The sequence below is a fragment of the Gallinula chloropus genome (genome assembly GCF_964237585.1).
Source record: "Gallinula chloropus genome assembly, chromosome: 2".
In the NCBI taxonomy this organism is placed as follows: Eukaryota; Metazoa; Chordata; class Aves; order Gruiformes; family Rallidae; genus Gallinula; species Gallinula chloropus.
This window is the reverse complement of record NC_140086.1, coordinates 90,147,500-90,170,373: the sequence shown is the minus strand read 5'-3', so window position 1 is coordinate 90,170,373 and position 22,874 is coordinate 90,147,500. Positions and strand designations below refer to the sequence as shown.

At 36.6% G+C, this 22,874-nt stretch overlaps 1 protein-coding gene across 1 annotated transcript in view; it reads right to left on the bottom strand.

Annotated features, from left to right (window-relative positions):
- The window catches only part of EXOC2 (exocyst complex component 2), a gene marked incomplete at its 5' end in the record, with an annotated part of 114,642 nt that overhangs the window by 27,309 nt on the left and 64,459 nt on the right, over positions 1 to 22,874 (bottom strand). Inside the window, 8 exons of the mRNA XM_084260281.1 lie at positions 8,306 to 8,447; positions 11,270 to 11,386; positions 13,336 to 13,402; positions 14,323 to 14,384; positions 15,177 to 15,236; positions 16,171 to 16,251; positions 19,034 to 19,095; positions 22,748 to 22,869. Coding sequence (XP_084116407.1) covers positions 8,306 to 8,447; positions 11,270 to 11,386; positions 13,336 to 13,402; positions 14,323 to 14,384; positions 15,177 to 15,236; positions 16,171 to 16,251; positions 19,034 to 19,095; positions 22,748 to 22,869 — 713 coding nt within the window. The remainder of the gene's footprint in view (positions 1 to 8,305; positions 8,448 to 11,269; positions 11,387 to 13,335; positions 13,403 to 14,322; positions 14,385 to 15,176; positions 15,237 to 16,170; positions 16,252 to 19,033; positions 19,096 to 22,747; positions 22,870 to 22,874) is intronic.

Below are 22,874 nucleotides of genomic sequence, written 5' to 3'. Positions count from 1 at the left end.
TGAAGCCTGCCTTAGGCCTTTGAAATCTTCAGATGAGAAAGATTTTTGTTACCTATCATATTATTTCCCTTTTCTATTAAACACACCCTGCTTTAAACAGGCAAAAAATAAAAGATAAAATGTGAGTTTTATCTTTCATTTAACCCCTGTGAGTTTAACAGTCTGGAGTAATGTGTAGGCAGAAATGCCACAAGGTATTGCAGGAAGGGACTTGACAGGGAAAGCCAAAGAGAAGCTGGGAGAGAGATGGATGACAGTCTAGTAAACAACTACTGGCAGGCTTAATAGCAGAAACACCATTAAGGCAGAACCGTGCATGAAGGCAGACACGAGCAAAGCAAGAAGAATCATAAGCAATAAAATACTTCAGTTGAACTTTTAGTGCATGCTTGCACTTGTGAAGCATAGAGTTGGCTGAGACCAGCCAACAAGAAACCAGATTCAAAATAAGCAGCAGAAACATCTGGCGCACAAGAACATAACCAGTAACATCTACGCACATTTGCAACACACTGTGTGGCAGAGAGCGACCTGGTAAACGCACTGTCTCTCCAGGTTTCTGTAATAGTCAGAAATTAAAGATAACCTGCCAGATGAAACTGCAGGAAGCTGGAGAAACAGTTTCTTCTCCTTCTCTGATCTATTGCAGCTGTTCATAAGGACAGAGGAGGTCCATGCCATCTCACCGGCTAGAATGACCATTAACTATTTATTTCAAACACTGGTGTAACATGTAAAAGAAATCTCATCGTTATCAGAAGCGAGAAATGTAATGAAACCTGAATGTCTGAAAGTGAAAATTGAAGAAAAATCTGAGGTTAAAATGAAGCTACACAAATGAAGGTATTTTGAAACATGCAGGGAAATTTGTGCTTATATTTTTTCAAAATTAATTCAAAGGCTACAATATGATAATCTCTGACTTCAAAACATTAGTACATGATTCTGCTCAGTGAAGAATTATTGTGTAGTAAACCAAATGCAAGAAACGCAGTGATGCAACACACGGATCGTCACATGTCCTGGCTGAACAGGTCACATCAGGATGTTGAGTATCAGAAACGATGTATTTTAACCAGAGTGCTTAAAGAGTACCGTGCATAAGAACACTTTGCTGTTTCAAAAGGTCTCTCCACAAAGGCCCAACACTCCAGCACAGACACACTGCTGTTGCTTCAAGTGCTGATTCCTTTGGCACAAGCCCCGTGTTTATGCAGGCTGCTCCTCACATTTTTTTCTTTCCCTCCCCCCCACATCCCAGATGAGCTTGCTACAGTTCTTCTGGGATGTAGAAAACAGACAGGGATGCACTTTGTACTTCCTGCCTGAAAGAACAAAACAAAAAAGTAAGAGAGAGAGAGAGAAACAAAAATCACTTTTCTGCTGCAATTGCTAGCAGTTAAAGCTAAGTTCCCTTTTCTGTAGGTAACATCGGCATGCTCTCCAACTCAGAAACCCCTGTGCAGTCCAAACTGCTATCAGAGAAATACTGCAAGTAAACGAAACACCAGGGCATACGATGCACGAGTGTGCAGGCTGTAAGGCGTGTGAAGGCTTCAGCCTGTACCCAATCCTACTCCAGTAGCTAGACAAAAATAACTAGCTACTGCAGGGTATCTGTGTCACGAACAGTGAAACAACTGGGATTTTGTAACAACAACAACAAAAAAAAAGCTCCAGTTCTTTAGCAATTTTATTCGCCAACACATACACTTTTAAAATAAATAAATATATGGCATTTATTATATGCAATAGGACTATAAAAACATCATTGTTTTCTTCCTGTTCACATACAAAGACTAATAGGTATGTTATATCCCTGCATCAAACCAGCAGAATTTGGTCTTACTAAAGCATAAAACGATTGACAATTCCAAACCGCAGAACACCAACAGTTTGAGACCCATTGGAGTTCAGAGTCATCTGCATCTAGTAAGATAATTTTGAAGCCATCCACTTGAAGCGTTCAAAGAAATCTGAAGGGTTACAGGTATTTCAATCCAAACGATTTTGCACATTTCAGTCAAATAGTAATTGCCTATTTCTCAAAGAAGCCCAGCCCATTCTACTATAACGAAGTGTTTTTAAGATGTAAATGCACTTGTCATCTCTCATGTAAGCAGGGTGCTGGTGCCCCAAATTAAACAAAAGAAGAAAAGTTAGGGTTGACAAGTATGTCGCTGTGTAACTACAAATTAAATATGCCTTTTGATATTTCATTTTTAACTGTTGAGTACCTTTTCATCAGGCTATTGCCATTAGAAGTTTTTTATTAGATTTTTAAATTAGACAAAAACCAGATAAGAGATGTGACAAGTATATAAAATATGGTTTAGCAGATCTGACACACTTAATCTTTTACTGTAAGAGTGGCATTTGTTTGAAACATTTCAAATATATCAATGTTCCCTTAACATGCCAAGTAAGAAGAAATTCAGATTTAACTTTACTATATTCAATTTATGCCAAGTACAGAATGAATATCTAAAAAACACAAACAATCAACTTTCAACTGAAAGAGTGAAATCACTTGAAACTTTCAATGCAATGTGAAATTTTAAAACTACAAAACCCAACCCCAATATCTGATAACACTAACGAAACACAGAAGATACATATTTTTAAAATGATTGTTAGACTAGCCTCTGGAACTCTGCATGCTGTGAACTTTGACTGAACATTGGCTATACTGCATGGCAGTCAGTGTTTCAAAAATAATTTATGAAGAGAGATCATCCACCTGAGTTCCTCAGAAAAATAAAAGAGCCCCTACTCTTTGTGTGATAAATAAATACAAACTCACTAGAATGAAGTTTATGTAACTGTTGTATACCTAAACAAATAAAATACAATTAAACTTGCCACATTATTTTTAATAGACATTTGCATGCAAAGCTCACATTAATAACCTAGAGGGCTGAATGTACACACACCCCCCACACCTACTTTCACTTGTAATGCACAAACTTTGATACACAGAAATCTTTTCTATCTAAAGAGAGAGTAACACAACCACCTTGTTAATCCTCCAAAAGACTATAGGGTTGGAATCCAGAAGAGACCATAAAGCCTAATTATACTTGGCAGGTGCTCAGGATAAAATATATACATTTAAAATAGAATTAAAACCCCAACAATGGAACACAACTTACTACCGAGGGAGGAATGAACACCAACAAACAAATTCCTTGCATGTTGAACTAGCAGTTATAAAAAAATAAATACCTAAACCCACATTCAGCAACTGATTAACATTATGCTTCCCATTATCCCTTTCATCTCTCGTAATTCTGCTGATACCGTAGATTAAATTAGAACAAGGTTTCAAAGATGAAAAATGAAAGAGCCAAAAGAACTAGATTTCATTGCTGTTGTATGCTGAAATTGAAATCTTTGTTGTAAAGACTCAGAAGTAAACACCAAAATTAAAACGAAAATTCAAATCAAAGTTATTTATTAACAATAAAGCTAATTAAGTTAATCACGCTGCCTTCTAACACCAGCAGTCACACCTTAGATCAAAATAAAGGGGCAAATGTATAATTACATTGTGTCCGAGTCCCTCCTGACATTCAGAACTTTCATACTGAAAAGAGCATGTATGTTGAAAAATTAAACAATAAAAGTTTTAGCACATAGGCTAAATTAAAATTTGCCCCATGCAAACAATTTAAAACTGTAACAAAAACCATATGTATAAGTAAATTTCTGATAATTGCAGAACAACTAAGTGAGCAAGGGACATGCTTTTTCACCTCTGACAAAAGCATGGTACAAGACTTTAGCATTATATATTTTTCAAGGTTTGCTCAAAGGACAGACTTCTTAATCTCATTCCAACTTTTTCTGCAGAACTATTGATGTAATTGTTCTTCTAGCTTCCCTTCTATTTCCCTGTGAATTATATGATGCAAGACAGTATTGTGCCCAGTACTTACAGACAGATGACTGCAATGCTGCAAACGATAGATGGATTTTCAAGGGGTTTAGATAAGATTTCTTTCTGAATAGTCTACATGCTACAAGAGTTTAGGCAGTCAAACATGAATGTTCAGATTGACAGGAGACAAAAGAAGGCATTTTAAAGATGAAGACAAAAATGCCTCTGAGTTGTTAACATGACATAGAAAGCCCTGCAGTAGCAGGGACAGAATCCTGCCTCCACTTTGTTTCACGCTCCCAAATTATGCTTCACTCCTCCATATCTGTAACAGCTGAAGATAGGTCATGTTGGCTGTAACAGTTCCACTGAACATAAACCCCAGTTTTATCTCCAAAACAACCTCCACTGCATGAATTTGAGGGCACTCACCTGGGGAAAAATGTTCTTAAAGATTGAATTATAATTGTGTCTGTGCATTATTTTTCCCTGTACATAAATTTTACTGACACTGAAAAGAAAGCAAACAAAAAAACCCAGAATGGAAATGAGAAATTCTCCTACTGTATCAGTCTATATGGCTCAACAGCAGAACTGGCAATACATACATGTAACTTCCATATGGATTTGAGTCATTTGGCTGGTGTTATAGACCCTGCCCATTTGTAGCCTTGACTATAAAAAAGAAACGACATTCATGGCACTGGCAACGCAAAACATTTAGGCCATTGCTGTGTTTCTTGGTGGTACTGCCTATATATAGCATGCAGCATTGTCTGCAGCATTACAGTAAGCGTATATTAATGTACACATAACTTCTGCCAGCTGTGCAAAGAGAATGATCAGTAACATCAACAGGCTGTCATCCCAAGAGGACAAAAGTGCAAGATTGAGGGGACTTCTTCCATCACACTGCAGCTTCGGGTAAACTCATTAATGTAGTGAATATCAAGCTTCTCTGCCTTTTTATTTGAACTTCAAGGCTGTCTCCCATTAGTATAATTCCTGTCAATCCATTTCTGTGTTAATCCCCCTTCTATATCCCACCCTAATTTACGTTTCTACCTTGCTCATACCGTCCTGGTATCCCTCTTTGTTCCACCTTCATTAATTGCTTAATATCAGTCTTCATCACAAGATCTGTGTTCCAGTCTTGTCCCTTCCTGGCAGTTACCTTATTTTCTATCAGCATCGCTATCCTCTGGAAAGATACATCCAAAAGATATACAGAAAAGGATATACTCGTGGCATCAACATTCCCTCCACTCTGGTCAAACTGTCAAACACCAGATGGACCACCCACATCAGGAAAATTATTTGCTTTTTCCCTTATCCTTTGTATATGAGCAAATTGATGTACTTTCCCTTTCCTTTCAAATAAAATGAACTGGTTTTGTAAAAAACTGCCTCTTTACTATTACTAGCACTATTTGAAAGCTAATGCAGAAAACCCCCAAAAAAACGCTTCACACCAAACTACTACATCTTGGTGACCAGACACAGTCATATCCACTAAGGAACATCGAGTAACATTAACTATGCAACACCACACATCACCGATAATACCACTCAGGAATGCAACTGAGGCCTAGTGTTTTACCTTGCCAATGCCATCAACTTCTTACTTAAAATGAAGGCTACAAAAGTCAAGATGTGAACCAAGCAAATGACTCACATCAAACCTTTAAATTTTGCAGTCATAAGTACTACTGAAGAACAGATAGCAATCTCTACTACAGAAGTATTTTTCTTTCCTGCACATGGGTCAGGGCAATCCCAAGTACAAATACAGGCTGGGCAGAGAATGGACTGACAGCCGCCCTGAGGAGAAGGACTCAGAGATGTTGGTTGATGAGAAGCTCAACATGACCCAGCAACATGCACTTGCAGCCCAGAAAGCCAACAGCATCCTGGGATGCATCAAAACCAGCATGACCATTAGGTCAAAGCAGGTGGTTCTGCCTCTCTGCTCTGGTGAGAGTCCCTCTAGAGTACTGTGTCCAGCTCTGGGGCCTGCAACCTAGGAAGGACATAGAACTGTTGGAGTGAGTCCAGATTAAGGCCATGAAGATGATCAGATGAAGAGGGGCTGACAGAATTTGGTTTGTTGAACTTAGGGGAGAGAAGGCTCTGGTGAGACCTTATTACAGCCTTCCAGTACCTAAGGCCAGCCTACAGGAACAATGGAGGGGGGCAGTTTATTAGTGAGCATAGCGACAGGATGTGAGGCTAATGGCCTTGAGTTGAAGGAGGCTGGATTTATATTGGATACTAGAAATTAATTCTTTCCAGTGTGGGCAGTGAGGCCCTGGCACAGGCTGCCCAGAGAAGCTGTGGCTGCCCCCTCCCTGGAAGTGTCCAAGGCCAGGCTGGATGGGGCTTTGGGCAGCCTGGGCTAGTGGATGGCGTCCTTGCCAATGCAAGGGGTTTGGAACAAGATGATCTTTAAGAGGCCTTCTAACTGGAACCATTCTGTGATTCCATGATTTAATGTTATTTGTGAATAGTAGTTTACTGGTGGGGGGGGGGCGGGGACAGGGACGGGACATGACGGGACAGAAACAAAACAAACAAACAAAAAACCCCCTATAATAAAACCCCAAAACCACAATTATATGCCCACTGGGTGATTTTTTATGAAGTTTTATTTTTTTTTAACTGAATACTGGAAACAGATACTCATATGACCCATGAAGTCAGTGGAGTTTTTCCCCCCCAGTTCTTTTCAAAAATGAAGTTCACCTACATCCTTCTCCAAGAGGAAGGCTTTTCCAGTCACTTATTAATTTTATCTCAGAGTACCAAATATTTTCAGGATTAGCTAGCCATTGCTATAAGCAGACAAACAGAATGTATGTGAGGTACCTCTTTTATACCTATAGTCAACAGGGTGTATTTTCACACAGTTTATCCATCAGAAAGATAGTTCATCGATGTGGAGGAGTAAGGAAGAAGTGACTATCTGTCCCTTCTAAACATGGCTAGCTTGGGGATTAACAAAAAAAAAAGCCACCACAAAAAATTTTAAACTAGTTCAAGTTGGCATCTCTTGGCCAACACTATAATATTTAAACCTGAAGAGGAGTCTAAAATTCACCATTCTCACTCTGATTTTTGCAAAAAAGTTGTAGAGAAAATACATAAAGCCAACAATAAATTGGACAAGTAACAGACTAAGACACACCTGTAACAGAAATTCAATGTTCCTTTAAAAACAAAAATAACAACTATGCAACAATCCTAATGGCAATATGAGTCTAGTAAGTAGATCCCAATGCACTAGATCAAGAATGAACATATAAAAAGCTGACAGCAATTTGTTAGCTGGTGAGAATGCAAACATGCAAGGCAAAAACATACTTCAAACATGATGACTAGTTATGCAGTATTTGGACGTAAACTTGGATGTGCAAGATTAAAATCTAAGTTATTTCTGCTATAAACTATATGAAAACATATAGTCTGAACACAAGAGTAGTAACAAGAGCGAGAGACACTTTTCTCTAAAGAAATAAATTCTAAGATCTTTGTGCTTTTATGTCCCAGTGAGCAAGCACTGCAGCTCCATTCACATATTACAAGTGCGCTGCTGGCAATTAACTCCCTATCAAATTTTAAAGCACCACAAAGTTTCTACTAGTTTGTCATATACAACTCTACAAAACAATCAAAATAAGAAAGTACAAATTGTCATGTCAATCATTGTTTTACTGAAATCTAATACAAGATCAACTTCAGAATGCTATGTACTATGTTATTGCAACCAAGTATTAACTAGGCATCCATATAAGTGATTTAGATGTATTAGTTTTAGATATGACAAATTAGATTCTCAAAGGACCTCAATGTTACAATGCACACAGTACTCACCACCTTTTTAAAAAAAGACTAATTTATATTGTACTTCCTTAAAATAGAGCCTTTTAAAGCACCTAAATAATAACTAACATCTCAGTCATTCTAAACAGATTATACCTGCCCTTCTTCAAGGGCTTACCATTCTTTGCTGAACTACTGTTATAGTATGCATTTTCTCATAATTTACCTTTTCAGAAGCTGTAATTACATCTATTACAAAAGTAGCCAGATTCTCCAGATAAAATCCCAAACAATCTCAATGAATTTCATAAGAAAAATGGCAAAGATGTCTTTTATAATTCTTTCCATTATATATAAGCAATGAAGCAAAATAATCACAAAAAACAAGTATTAAAGAGATTATCAATGATAAAAGCTGCTTTAATCATTTGAGGGTATTTGAAAAATGATTTAGGAATTAAGTAAAATCTCGAGAAAGAACTTATTATAAGAAGTTGTCAAAAGTTAAAAACACAGACCAGAAAAAAGTTTTTAATTGTATATTATATTTTAGCTCCTATCAATCACTGTTAAAATAATTTCAGAGTTTGATAAGCAGATATTTACCTGCTGGAACAAGACAATCTTTCCAATCAAAATATCCCGCATAAATGCCAGGTTCCAGTGACCCAACTATTGGATCTGCTTTGAATTCAATGTACATTTCAAAGAGTCTTTGATCCAGTTCTTTCAATGACTCCATGCTAACCTAAAAAAAAAAAAAAAAAAAACCACCCAAAACAAACAAACCAACAAAAAAAAAGAAAAAAAAAGAGAGGAAGAACATAATAGTCATTAATTACAAGAATTAAATCACATCCCCAAAAAATTTACCTCATGTCATCTTTTATATTCGGTAAAGAGTAGCAATTACTTACACATTTCATTTCATAATTATATATATAAAAAAATAGCGACTTCCACATTATGTATCCATCCCACCCCATATTTCTTTTCCTGATTGTGCTAAGCAACAGCCATTTTTGGGAAAGGTCCATGGAGCACCAAAGCAGATAGATCACACTGTAATTGTCTAATGGCATTATTCTGTTTACACCCCTCCTCCCCACCCCACATGTCAGGAAGTCTTAATCTTGCACCAAGTAAACAACTGAATTTTCTCAATACTATAAAACATGCCCATAATCATTTCTATCGTGAAACATCAAGATTTTCATATAGTAACTATCCTTAGACCATTCCTATTGAGGTTTGAGCTAGTGGGAAAAACAAAGTACAAGTTCCAGTGGGAAATCCCCGCAAACATGCACCCATTCACCCAGCTGTGAAGCAACTGCTTCTGTGGTCCTTAACGGAGAGTTTTCGAATTAAGTGATCCCAACTTTCACTTCTCCAGTCATTCAACACAAAAGATCATCTGCACACACAGAACAGGGTGGGGCTTTTTCCTTTCACACAAGTCCTCTTCAACCTGCTTCAAGCTCAATGTACAATTAATACAGAGGTGGGTAACCTTGTTTTACAGCTGGTGGAAAGACTACAAGAAAGGATGAACAAGTCATTTGAAGGTTATCTTGAACTCGAGGTCGGGGAGTGAAGCAGAGTCTAAGTCCTCAACAGCGTCCATTGTATATACCCACTTCCCACAAGTGGGGTAAATGACCATAAAAATAGACAACTTCCTCAAAGCTATCTTTCTGTTGTGAATTTCTCTGTAACTACAGCTTTCAATTTTTCCATCAAAGCCAACTGGAGCCTCTATTCTAGTAACACCTCTGCCTTCATTAACTACCAGAACTGCGGAAACAATTTTATTTGGAAGCTCAGTCGATAAGCAAGGCTGAATGGTATGTGTTTGGTTTTTTTTAATTTCACCATTTGCTAATTGACTAATAAAAATAAAAAAATAAAATAAAAAAAAAGTTGAATTAAAAATCTCCACAGATATAATTACTGGTGAGTATGTGCCAGGACAGCACATGCTAAATCAGAGTGTGAAGTTTGGCCATTTTATGTAACTCTATCTGGCACACTAAGAAAAACATGGAAATAACAACCATGTAGAAGACAAGAAAATTTTCTATATTTGATTTCTATATTTTCTATAATGATTTCAATATTTTCAGAGTACTATGTAATAATGACTTTCCTTCTAACAAAGGCACCTTTAAAAAAAACAAAACCACCAACAGATAGTTTTTACCAAGATACACTACAAAATTCCCTTTAACAGTCAATGTATAAAGCTAAGAGAATTTAAAAGCACAGTTCAGCTTCAGTCTTCTCAGATAAAAGCAAGTTCTATTTTCCAAAAATGTTGACAATTCTTTATTGTAACTTTTAAATCTACAGTTAAATAAATTAAGAAACTTACAGAAGTGTAGGTGATAGAACAAAAAACTGAAACAATCAACCAACCCGTCTAAACCTCTTTGAGCTTCTGGCTGCTCCTAAAATTAATGAAGGGTTCAAAACTTGCCTTCTAATTATCCAGATCCTTCCATTATTGACATGTCCCATAAGTGCAGCACTGCACCAGTCAGCACTTTCAAAGGGTTAACACAGAATTGAAGTTAATCTGCAAGTTTAACATTTGAATTTTGCCATTTACAAACCTACCAGACTTTTAATGGCCATGCTTTGATACGACTGTTCAGGACAATGCACTGAACACACAGGTATCAGATGCCTGATTTGCATATATAGATAATGCTCCCTGCACCTGGCACCATACTCAGTTGTCTCAGTAGCAACAATCAGCAATATCCAGAGTAATTTTGTATACTGTACTAACCATACAAATCATACCAACCCCACTTAAACGCTATTCAAAATGACTTCGGCCACAGAAATTCAAACAACATTCAGGCAGAATGGGACTAAAGATGCACTACATAGTAAAAACATCAATTTGAGTGAGAACTCATACTCTGTACCGGAAAAGATAACATTTTACTTCCAACCAACAAATGTTTCTGGAAATAAACTAGTTTTTTTGGTCCTAAGGATTAAGTCACAACATTTCTCATAAAAAATGATTAATCTTTACAAAAAGGCAGGAAAATGAGACAGCTACTGCCGCCCACTTTGACATTTTCGTTCTTTGAAAAAAAAAAAAAAACACAACAAAAAAACCAAACCCAAACAAAACACAACAAAAAAACAAACCAAAAACCTGAACTATCTTACGAACAGAAGCTATCAGTGATGCAGATTGCCAGATGAAATAATTTATCAACTACATTTCTGAGATAACGATCTTTTATTCTCTGCATTAAGAAAACAGTGACATTAAACAGCTTTACTAAGAAATCTGATAAGCTTTGGCACCAAACACAAGTCCTGCATAAGAGGTCACATTTTCTATAACAACTATCTAAGCCTTATAGGTACACATACAACCATATCATTACTGTTGTGTCCAACTGATGCTTGGAGCCCCACTCATTTGTAGAAGGCTCAACCAGGAGTCCTTTTGGACATCTCAACACTTGCACTTAATTCCCACAGAAAGCAAAACAAATAAAAACTGATACTGACATGATACTTCATTCCAGTGCTCTCACTTACTTGAGTTATTTTTTCAACACCTTGAAAGCCATGCTTCTCAAAATGTTCAGCTATATTTAGGAAGGTATGACGCTCCAGATAACGACAGTTACTGAGTGCAATTAATAGCCTCTGTTCCTAAAAAAAAAAAATAAAATATATATATTTTCAGAGAATAGAGAGTATAATATTAAGAAAAAAAAGAAGGATCATTATGACCAATACTGTAAATCTGTAGTATTTTATTGACTCTGTGTGTATGATAAACACGCTGCTAACCAAAGCGGAGTTGACAAATACTCCTGTCAACAAACCACCAAGAACTGAGTAAATTTCAGGTATGATGATTGAACATGTATGTTTTCCCATGTAGGATCTGGAGCATTGACTGGAATAACTGTGACTAATACAGAACTGTGGTTAAGACTTCACAAAAATTAGGTTTGAACAGCTTTCCAGGAAGCTGTTTCTGGCTTTTACTTTGTTTCAAGAAATATGCTGAGAATTATAACCATCATAAAATTAAATTAAGATCAGCTTCACTTTCACATGAAGCTGGCTAAAACAAGGGAAGCAAACACAGCTACTGAGCTAATTCACTCACCCATTCTAAAATATTAGAAGGTTTGGGAGTATACAATATAATTTCACCAGCTAATTTGAAAAAAAATTCTGGGTGGTTAAAGCTTCTCTCTGTTCTTCAACAACATCTTTAATTACAAGATGAAATACATTCTGGACTTGAGATACCAGAATTACCCTTCCCTGACCTCACTGCAGCAAGGTGCAGTTCCCAAAGAGACAAAAAATCCAAACAAGACAGGACTACTATTCAAATACATTTGATCTTCCCTTCTTCTCCCAACGGGAAAACATTTTTCTACCTCAGATGGAAGTTCAAAATTGGTACCAACAAATATGTTTGAAAATAAAATTATTTGGGAATGAAGTAATTGTAACAGTGCAGATCTGATTAAAAATAGTGTTGGTTTTCAGATGCATACCAATTCTGACAGTTTTCTATTCCAGGAATATGATGACTAGTATTGAAATGTGCAGTTGCCTTCTACTTTAAATTGTAATTGGTGGCTATACAGACTATTAAAAAAAATGAGAATTTTAAAAAAATACAGTGACAAATCTTACTCTGGTCACTCACTTTCTCTGTTCTCATAACTCAATCAGTAAAGAGAACATAAAGTGTTCTGTGATTTACGGAAAAAAAAAAGTTACCATGGAAACCAAACCATCCAAAACTAACAAGTTATAATTAATATAAAAAAGTATCTGTTGCAAGAATAAGATGATACAAAGAACTAATTATTACAGGCTGCAATTCAGAAAATTGACTAGATTTGTCAATCTGTGATTCTTTATTGTAACAGGAGTAACTATTGCTCTTGTAAACGAGGCAAAGCTGCACTTCTGATAACACTGAAAACCTTTACTGAGAAATACTAACTTCCCTAGAGGTTCTCACTACATTTCTTGTGGGAAACTACTACATTTTTTCATCTGATTTTGGACTAGAAGAAAGTACATTGACCAAAGTAAAGTGTCAAGAACCTACCCCCACCCCAATTTCCTAAACCCCAAATGAAAACCTGCCAAACAGACAATCAATACTTACACTCAGCAATTTTTTGTGGAAAAACGTTACTGAGTATCTGTATCTTCATGGGTTTCAAAAAGTAACTCAATCAGGCCAATTCTCGTGATAAATCAAAAATCAAACCCTCAGCTGTCTTAACACCAGTGCTATTTTCACTGACTGCAATGAAACCATTTTGGTTCTCTAACCTGTTTTCAAAAACGTCTTCATTAGTCACCTTAAGATGAAATACTAAGACATCATAAGCAAACAGTCCTTTTAGAAAGAGTCTTATATTCAAGCCTTATATCCTTGTATTTTCTTATGCTTATGTGCATATGTATCTAGAAAATGTCTCCAGAACACAGAATATCTGTCTAAAGGAAAACAAAAAACTGAAACACTTAAAAAAAATAAATTAAAAAGAACCACATTCCCATAACTTTGAGAAACACTTGGTTTCATATCAGCTTTTAGAAATAGAAGCCCAACTTACTGAAGAAAGACTTGAGTCTTCATGAATGCTTCCAAACAAATCTGGAGATGAAACATCAACTGAAAGACTAGGAATGGAACATTGTTTAAAAAGTGAGTAGTATAGTGCTTTGATTATCTGGTACATGGTGGAATCAAATAAACAGTGAGAAATGAAGACTGGAATCTCATTTCAAGCCCTTCCCACCAGGTAATAAAGGAAAACTGAGCAACCTGGACTTGCTAAGATGACCATAATGCCTGTCCACGAAGCCTGCATGAGCTCTGTCGACAAACCATACGATTCTAGCTGCAAACTTTTCTTTCTTAAAGTATTTTAGTTTTCTACAATTTCTCTGGTTTGCCAGAGATTTTGTTCTTACACCTATCCAACCAGAGTCATCCAAATGGGAAAGAAAAAAAAATACATTAGGAACACAGTTAATTTGCCCTTTTCTAACGCATGTTGCAGGTGCCAATATTTGCCAGGTCTCTGGCTTTTCTTGGAGAAATGGAAACTCAGGCTATTCTGACTATTCTGACTTGTTTTGGTCTCTAATGTAAGTGTATCATGAGTAATTATCAAACAAACTTTGAAGAATTTAGCAGAAATACCAATAGAACCAGTCAGGCTAGAAGGAAAGAAAAGGCAGGCAGGGGCTGTTTCTCCATGACTAGATGTTACTTAGTGACAAGGCCAACTTGGTCCATGTAAGGTCACATCAAAAACACCACACCTGCTTCTACAGCACGTAACTCCTGTCACTAAATAAAACTGTAATGCCATATTCATTGTCTTGTACAATGTTTATTACATCCACTTGGTTTTCTGGCATAGAAAGTATCTGCTCTTATTTCAAAGCAAAACTAACCACAGGCAAAAGTATTCACAAGAATTATGAAATACCAAAGGGGATAAAAAAAACCCCAAACCACACCATGACTGAAGTTTGAGATTTGCACCCACAATTTTGGAATACAACGCCTAGGTCCTATATATTTTACTTACTGTGCTGTATCTATGTCACCATCAGGTTTGGTGCTCAGTTGTTCCAAACAGTCTATAAAGACCTAGGAAACAAAAAGGCAAGACCTAAATTTTCTGCCAGAACTATAAAAGTTTTCTTAAATTCACTTTTACTACAGTACACCTTTTGAATGCGTATTTTCAATTTTATATCCATCACAGTTTATTTATAGCAAAGCACAGGAGTTTTTAATCCTGCTCAGTGATTTTCATGGCTAAAATTACGCAGTGATAATCTGCTGATTTGCAAGGAAGGCATTGTTAATAGTTTTCAAGTGTTCAATTTGAACAGTTGACACCAAGTAAACATTGCAGAAGCATCACTAAAATCCATTCTTTGCTTTGGCTCATGATTTCTTATTTGAGAAAACTAGACAAATGGCTCAAAAGCCTAAAGCATGCTATTATCTAGCTTCACATATACTTCTTAAAGTATCAGATTTTGTTACAAAGAATATTGCTTTCTTGAAACAAAAATTAAAAGCTAGATCTCTTCAGCTGATGAAAATCAGCATTGCTCCTTTAGAGAAGTGTATCAATGTCAGATGACAGCAGCTCTGCAAATGTCTCTCAATCATCAGCAAAATCTTCAACAGTCACAGTCAGTAAAATACTTGACTATGTCAGTTACCTTCTGAGGATTTGATATCATCAGATTCAGCTAGTAAGGCCTACGTACTTTTAAAGTCAAACATTTCTCAGTCTCCCAGAGTGTTTCAAAGGAATAACAGAGTCATCAACTTAAGCTACCTTTTGGGAGGTGGGCAGGGCACAAAGCACACATTTTTGTTGATCACTTGTGTTCATAATTTCACACTTAAAAGCGCTCGAGTTACCTGCATGATCCCAATGCTTAGCTGGCACACATCCTCCTGTGTTTTCTGCTGCTGGAAAACCTGAAGATGAAAGCATGTTAATTCAGCAACACAGCTTCACGTGGCCTTATTCTCAAGGCAGGCCTGAGTAACCTATCTCTAAAGAGATGACACAATTCTAGTAACGGCCTTTAGGGCACACTGTTTTCTCATGGATCAATTTTCATTTTTTCCTCCACCCTAAAAATGGGGAGAGGGAACACAATTCCCAATAAACAATCTGACAAGCATGAGGAAGCAACACACTAAAAGGAAAGAAGTCCTAGTACACGTGATTATGTATCATTGCTGGCTAATGGACCTGTACCAAAAAGCTCCCAGGACATTCAAAGGTCTCTGCACCCTAACAAGAAGAATTCACCATGAACTGAAGAATCTTTTGAAGAATGTTCATTGAGAAACTAGACAAGCTAGCCGTTAAAGTAAGGGAGGAGAGAGAAACAATACACATACAGAGAGGCTCAAGGAACTTTGGAAACTAGCCTCCTTAGATAACCGAAACCTGAAAGAAAACATCAGTATCACAATCAGAGCCTCAAGGTACTAAGTAGATTGGGACAATCAGGACTCCTGATATAGAATCAAATTCACAGAAGTTAAAAGCAGAATTCAAGTTCTGCAAGTAGTTTGAATGCAACACTGAGGGCAGAGTAGCTCCTAGGAATGCAGACCCCTCCCTTTTCCTCCCCATGTAAATAAAGTCACATCTACTGCTATCTGACAAATGCATTAGTAGCAATTTTTCCAGAAGAAAAGCATTAAATATTTAAATAGAGTCCAATATGGCCAATATACACACACACACAATCACCCTGACAAAGGGAACAAAACCAGAATTTAAAAAGCTAGCAGCATGAAAAGGGGGTACATGGAAAAAATGAAGAGGAAAGTCAAGTTCTTGTTCTGAAATGCAATTTACATAAAAAGAAAAATAAAAGTATCAATCAAAACTTACGCTGGCCTCTCCAGGTTTGCAGTCCAGCACAGTTTTAAGAGATTGCAAGGAATGGATAATGCACTGTTCAAACTGGGATGGCTGAAAGGCAAATGACTTGTTAGCTTTAGACAAGCATGTCAAATGTGTACTACACAAATATATAAAAATTTCCATGTCATATGGTAAGCTCGTTATTTCCAAATGATCCCAAAAAGGGAAAAAAATAAAATAAAATCATGATTCATATATCACCAGAGGACTCTTGTGTAGTGATGTACTTTCGTACTTAACTTATCTACAGAATTAGTACCACAGATCAAGGTTTGGGTTTTTTTTTATCATCTGAATGAGAGACTTCTACACTAACCAACCTCCTCCGAAAAGGTCATGAAAGATTTTTATAGCTTGGTTTTGGTAGCATATATTGACAATTACATTAGAGATGCTGGTGACACCCTCCCTCTTCTGCCATTGACCTAACCTGAGATAGAACTTCACTTGTGATATCCAGTATTTCTGCATTTTATTTCAGCAAAAGGTTTCTAAGAAAAACGGATTTTAACTGCTTTCACATGTAGGGAGAAAAACAACCACCCCACTGCTGCTTTGGGGGGCTCTTCCTTTTTTTCTTTAAACCTTCAGGTTTCCAAACCTGAAGTACGAATGTCTTGATGCACGTATCAATTTCACTCTGAAAGTGCAAATGAGTTCAAAGCATCAGAGTCATTAGTCAGTTTTTCCTTGTCTTTCTCTCTTCCCTGTTAAGTCACGCCTTTTTTTTTTCTTTTTCTTTTTTTTTTTAAATTGAGGCTGCCTGCTTGTGTTAGGCAGGAAGATGTGGTACGGAGACACATGAAGCAGGGAGGTCTCACTGCCCTAGAGAAGAGGAAAGTCATCCTATTGGATTTGGGTCAAAGAGGTGGATAAAATGGCTTCTAAGCCATGTAAACCTACTTTTCATCTACCAGAGAGTTTATGGCATGTCTCCCAACTTCAGGCTTAGGAGTAACTTTTAACTCTGAGATGGAGGTGGATTGTCAAAGTGATGCCCACATGGCAACTTGAAAAATCATAAAAATAGCCATTAAGACAATCTGGATATATTATTTTTGGTCCAACTTAAGCGAATAAGAACAGTGGTAAAACGCCGGTCTGGTGCTTTTGTTTCCACGTAATAAAACATCACACCTCAGGAGAAAACTGTTCAAGACACATTATTCTTTGGATATTACTGAACCAAGGAAAGTCGGTTTGTGTCTTTCTGTACCTTTTACCTAGAATATAATGCTAAAGAGGTTATCAAACAGCATTTCCTACAAACTTAAAATACAGTTTCTATTTTAAGCCTAAAAAGTCCCCAAAGAGACTGTCAGGCTCTTGCTTATACTGGCTAATTTTTGCTACAATTTTTGCTGAATTACCACCACAATGAACACTAGTAGATACGTTATTGTGCTATGATAAAACATAGGCAGCTGCCAGCATTAAAATTTGGCATATCTTTTGAGGCAACGGTTGAGGTATCTAGGGAAGTGCTGTATACAAGGAATTCATAGGTGTTTTCTAAATACAACAAAAAGACTTAAGCATTTTTAGGCAGAGATGGGTTAGGATGCAGCAAAAGCACATAAGATCAGAAGCTTTTGTGGAAGATCCTTCCTCCTCCCTCCACTTTACAGACAAATAGAGTGAAAAACAGGAAAAGTTAGGGGACTTTCAGCAGCAACTGAAACCAAGACCAGAAGGTGTAAGTTTTTTTATAATACTACAATCGCCCAACAACTCTCCTTCCTACAATGTGTATATTGTGATTGCTTAATGCCCTCCTACTCAACTTCAAACACATATTTATAGAAGCAAATAAGAAAAAAAAAAGTCTGTGGAGCATTCTCTTAGATAATACACACAAAGCAACTCTCCCTCCCACAGGCCCTTTCTGCTTTCGCAGATTGTTTTTAAGTCACACCTACAATGTGCTTGCTATGTTTTAGGCATTACTCATTACTGTTTATTTCCAGAAAGCATCTCACTAATTTATCTGAATTTGGTTTCAAGTCATTTGTTGTTTGTGTGTAGGCAATCTCCTAAATTAGTTGTTTTTCAGTTCAATTTCTCATTATAGGATAGAAGTGACCTATTTATTTAGCTACAGACCAATTCCATGGTAGTGTGCCTACTAAGTTATGGAGCATTTTGGTGTGAATTGAACTTGTTGTGACCTCAAAAATAATGTTATACTTCAGTAAACCATCCCTAAAATAAGATGCTTAACAATGAAAGTTACTGTTTATCTCAGCAAAATCATACTAGAGGTCAGCAGTAATTATACTGATATATTTACCTAAGGTAAGAAACTCGTGCTACATATTTTGATGTTATTAGTTTTGTCTGTCAATACATGGCATAAATCCGCAAAGCTTTTATTTCTAGGGTGCAGTGGTTTGGGGTTTCTTTGAGTACTATCCCTTATAAAATATCAGAATATCTTTCTCTGGATTATCCTAGCATACTTTATTGTATCATTTACTTTACATTCTCTTTTTGCAGCTTCAAAAAGATTGCTGTCTAGTAGCACCATTATCACTTAAAGTTACTTCAAACATAGTAGTTCAAGAAGTAAAAAAATATTTGGAAAAGGAAGAACAGTGAAAACTTTGTATTTGGTGATGGGGTCTGTTAAGAGTACTGTAAATAAGTAACCATCTGAAAAAAAAAGGTATTCTTTACCTTCCTATATTTTTGTATTAAAAATGCTCTATGGACATACACAGAGTCCAAAGTAATTCAATTTTTGGAGACTATGGAAAACAGTTTCATTAGACCTGGAAAAAAAAAAAAATCCAGCCAAGCAAGTGGTTACAAGACACACAAAGGTACCCACCAATGATGTCAAGCCTTCATTGTCAACAACCCAGTCTTCCTTTTCAGCTAACCTCTTTATATCTGTAAGACAGAACAACGGGAGGACGCAGAGGAGCAGAGGAAAGAAAGCATTAGTTTTCATTATTAAAAACTCCTTGAACTTTAAAAGAATAAACCACAGACTTCGGGGACTGCAATGACTAAGCATATAAGCAATGGTACAAAAAGCTTCAAAGCTTTCAGCATTCTCAAATGACTAAGAATGGAACTTGTACAAGGTATGCTGGTGACACCACATAGAGAAGCATATCTATGATACATGGCAAGACCTGCATGAAGCACATCTTTTACTGGAAAGCTTAAAATTAAAGGAATATTGTGAAGTCTTTGGCTTGTTTTCATTTTGTAAATTTATAATCACAACATAAAATACTGCATTTAGAGAACCCAAATCTGTAGTCTATTATACTCCAGCTCTTAATTAAAAATGAAAGAACAATTGCCTAGCATTTTAGCAAAGACAGAAAGGACAGCACATAATTCATGTTTAATAATTATAAGAGAGATGCAGAGTCCCCACTCAGGGTCAAGAATCTATGGTGCTAAGCTTTCCTCAAAAATAGGAGGAGGCATATGGATAAAGCACTCTTATGCTACTCAAAAGTTGCCAACTTCTACAGGCTTTTTAAAGCTAACAGGAGCTAAGGCAGAATGTGAATCCAAAGCTCATGCACTGTAAACTGAGTTCCTCTGTGGAAGAATGCATTTTGCATCATCGCTTCTTTCTGGGGCTTACTCCACTTACAAACAGAGCAAAGATGAAGCATGTACAGTTTCTGGGGGCATTGACATACAAGCTTTCACACAAAAATTGCTCATCAGAACTGTACATCACGACACTCCCTTTCAAATGAGCAAAAGTTTCAGTGAATTACCATCTCTCTTCAAAACCCAAGAAAAGAGGATAACTAATTCACACTGAAAAGTATCTTCACTATCTTAGTGCTTTAATTAGCTAAATTAAGAAGCTTGGCTATAGTGTCATATCCTGCACTTCTACATCTCATGGAAGTAGAGGCTTTGTGTGGATAAGAAAGTATTAAAGGATTGTGCAGAATAGTTACTCTGTTCATATATCTATTGGTAAACCTCTATCAACTGATATTCTTTAGATTGTACTGGTCAGCCTTTACAAGCAGCTGTTCACTGTTGCATTCTGCTCTAAGCTAAAGAGCAGACAAGAACAAACACAAAAGAAATAAATTTGTTTCTCATCTTTCACTGCTCACCAAATTCCAGTCAAATACATTCATGTAAACCCCCGTCTAGTCTGGCATTCACATAATCTGGCTTTCACAACCTTTATGACCAGTGATCACACACGAGAGGGAAAGAACGCAGATTGCTTCTCAGGGCTAACATGAGTATACAGTGTTTATCATAAGACAACAAGAAAACCCTGTGAGTGGGCAGATTTGTCCTATTTAAATAGCTAATAGTAGCATGCTCTATTAAAAATTTTAACAGATCTCAATGCCTTTACCAACTTACACTGCACAGCAAGAGATGAGACTGAACTTTGTATCCACAGTCTACAAAGCTCCTATTTCTGAGAGATTACAGAGGGGAGATCCAACTCCAGGAGGAGCTTCTTCAACACGTATTACAGATACTACTATGTCTGAGATCCATTTACATAGCTCAATGAGAATATCATTAACTGTTTTTTCACGGATTCCCTAAAAATAACTGTTTCTCCAAGGGCACAGTTAACCTGGTCCTTTCCACAAAAACTACTTACAGACATTCAACATATGCAATTTTGCTTTAGCTAGTAAAGGAAAGGAAAAAAAAAAAGAGAGTGGGGGTGTCTCATAGATAAGGCATGCAGTGAAGAATATGGAGACAGAGTCATCATACAGGCAGGAATCTTTTCTCCTGGGTGATGCTACAGCCAATATGTAGAATTGCTTCACTGACAGGGATGGAACAAGCAGTCAAGGAAAGCTGCTATTATTGGCTAGATTAGAGAGAGATGTTACCCAGCCAATGTAACATACTGGCATCTTAAGGGATCTGATCCCTTTTCATTCAAGAAAGAAAGGTATGAATAAAGATAATCAGGCCAAATGGAGAATCTTTCACACAGACTAGTAAATCTGCTTTAAAAAAACAAAATTAATCTAAGGTACAGACTACCACAAGAATTTTTCTGCCACAGAACATATGTGGCCAGCAATCAGGATATAAGCAGCAGAAGCACTGGATCTGAATAAAGAACTGGGCTATTGGTATGATGCAGTAAGCCAGCAAAAACCGGTAAGACGGTAGACCTGTTGGCAGAGAGCTTCATTATGAATCACGTATCAGAGCTCTCTGCACTGCACTAGAGTTGCTAGGTAGATCGCTCAGACAGACAACAGGAGCTCACAGAGATTTGAAAAGCTAAGGATTGTCAGCAAAACAGTTCAACTAAATACTTCTTTCATTTGAAACAGTCAGGGAATCTGTTGAATAACAGAATTCCTTGACAGAGGGCAATCAGTCTAACAGAACATCCTCATGCTACAACTAAAAAAATTAATAGTGACTTACTATTAAAAGAAAAATCTCAACTGGGCTAAGTGAAGAAAAGCAAAAGAGACTCCATCATACTTTAAGTGAAATCTGAAATAGTGGTAATAATTTCCCTATGAAGTTTTAAACAGACAAGACAACCTATGTACTTTTATAGCCATCTAGCTTGATATTAAAGCAGAAAAATAATGTTAATGCTGAAATAGGATTTAATAAAAGAATTAAGAGCCAAGAATAAAATTTGTATCACCACATTTATCAAATAAACTGTAGATTTATAAGATTTGTTGTCACCAAAATTTTAAAAGTTTGCTTAATATAGTCACCTGTGCTTAGCACACTTAAGACGAGTAAAAAAAGTCAGCATCATGTCAGCCTATAAAACAACGATGGATTATATGTTAAAGATTAAACTCTGCTTAAAATGTAGTATTAAAAAGAGTCCCGATTTTTTAACACTGAAAGTAATTAGTCTTTTGGGAAAAAAAACCAACCCTGCTAAGTAAATTAGGAGATGAATCTACACTGATTTTAAGAAAGAAGTTTATTTCTTGAAGGTTTACTTCATTCACATTCATGTCTTAGAATACAAGATGGTAAAATGAATGGCCTCTGATGCACAGTCATGTTAGATTCAGAGAACATGTTACTGGCTTTGACAACGCAGGCATTTACTGCACACAGTGGGAAGCCTGGGATTATAATGTTAGTAAAAGGCCTTGAAAAACACACAATTAAAGTAGTTCATAAAGATGTGGGGATTTTATTTTTTTCTTGGCCATGGGACATTGCTTATTTATTTCCTCACTTTATAGAAGAGCTCAAAAAAAAAAAAAAAATAGTATTTCCATATGGAAAAGCTGCACCATGAGATAAATCACTTCCGCTGTAAAACCTTCTCAAACCAAAGCAAACAGCCTTTAACTACTACACTTGTTAAACTAAGGAAAGAAAAGACTCATAACACACATTTCTATCAGAAAAGTGAAAATTTTGAGTAACTCTTCTGAGACATTACAGAACTCTGAGGAGTCCACTGCCATTACAGTATCTGTACTAAACACAGTTTTCTTCCAGAACAAGAGTTGGCCTAATCAGAGGCAAAAAAAATGAAAATAAAAGTTAGAAAGCAGAGAGACCTGAAGCCTTTTATTACCTTCAGCTGTGTGTTGTAGGGTCACTATAATGCAACGTACACGAAGGTCCAAAATAAGATCCTGGATAATCTGAAGCATATCATTGGGTATCTCAAGTGCAATAAGAGATTCAGAACTAAGCCTGGA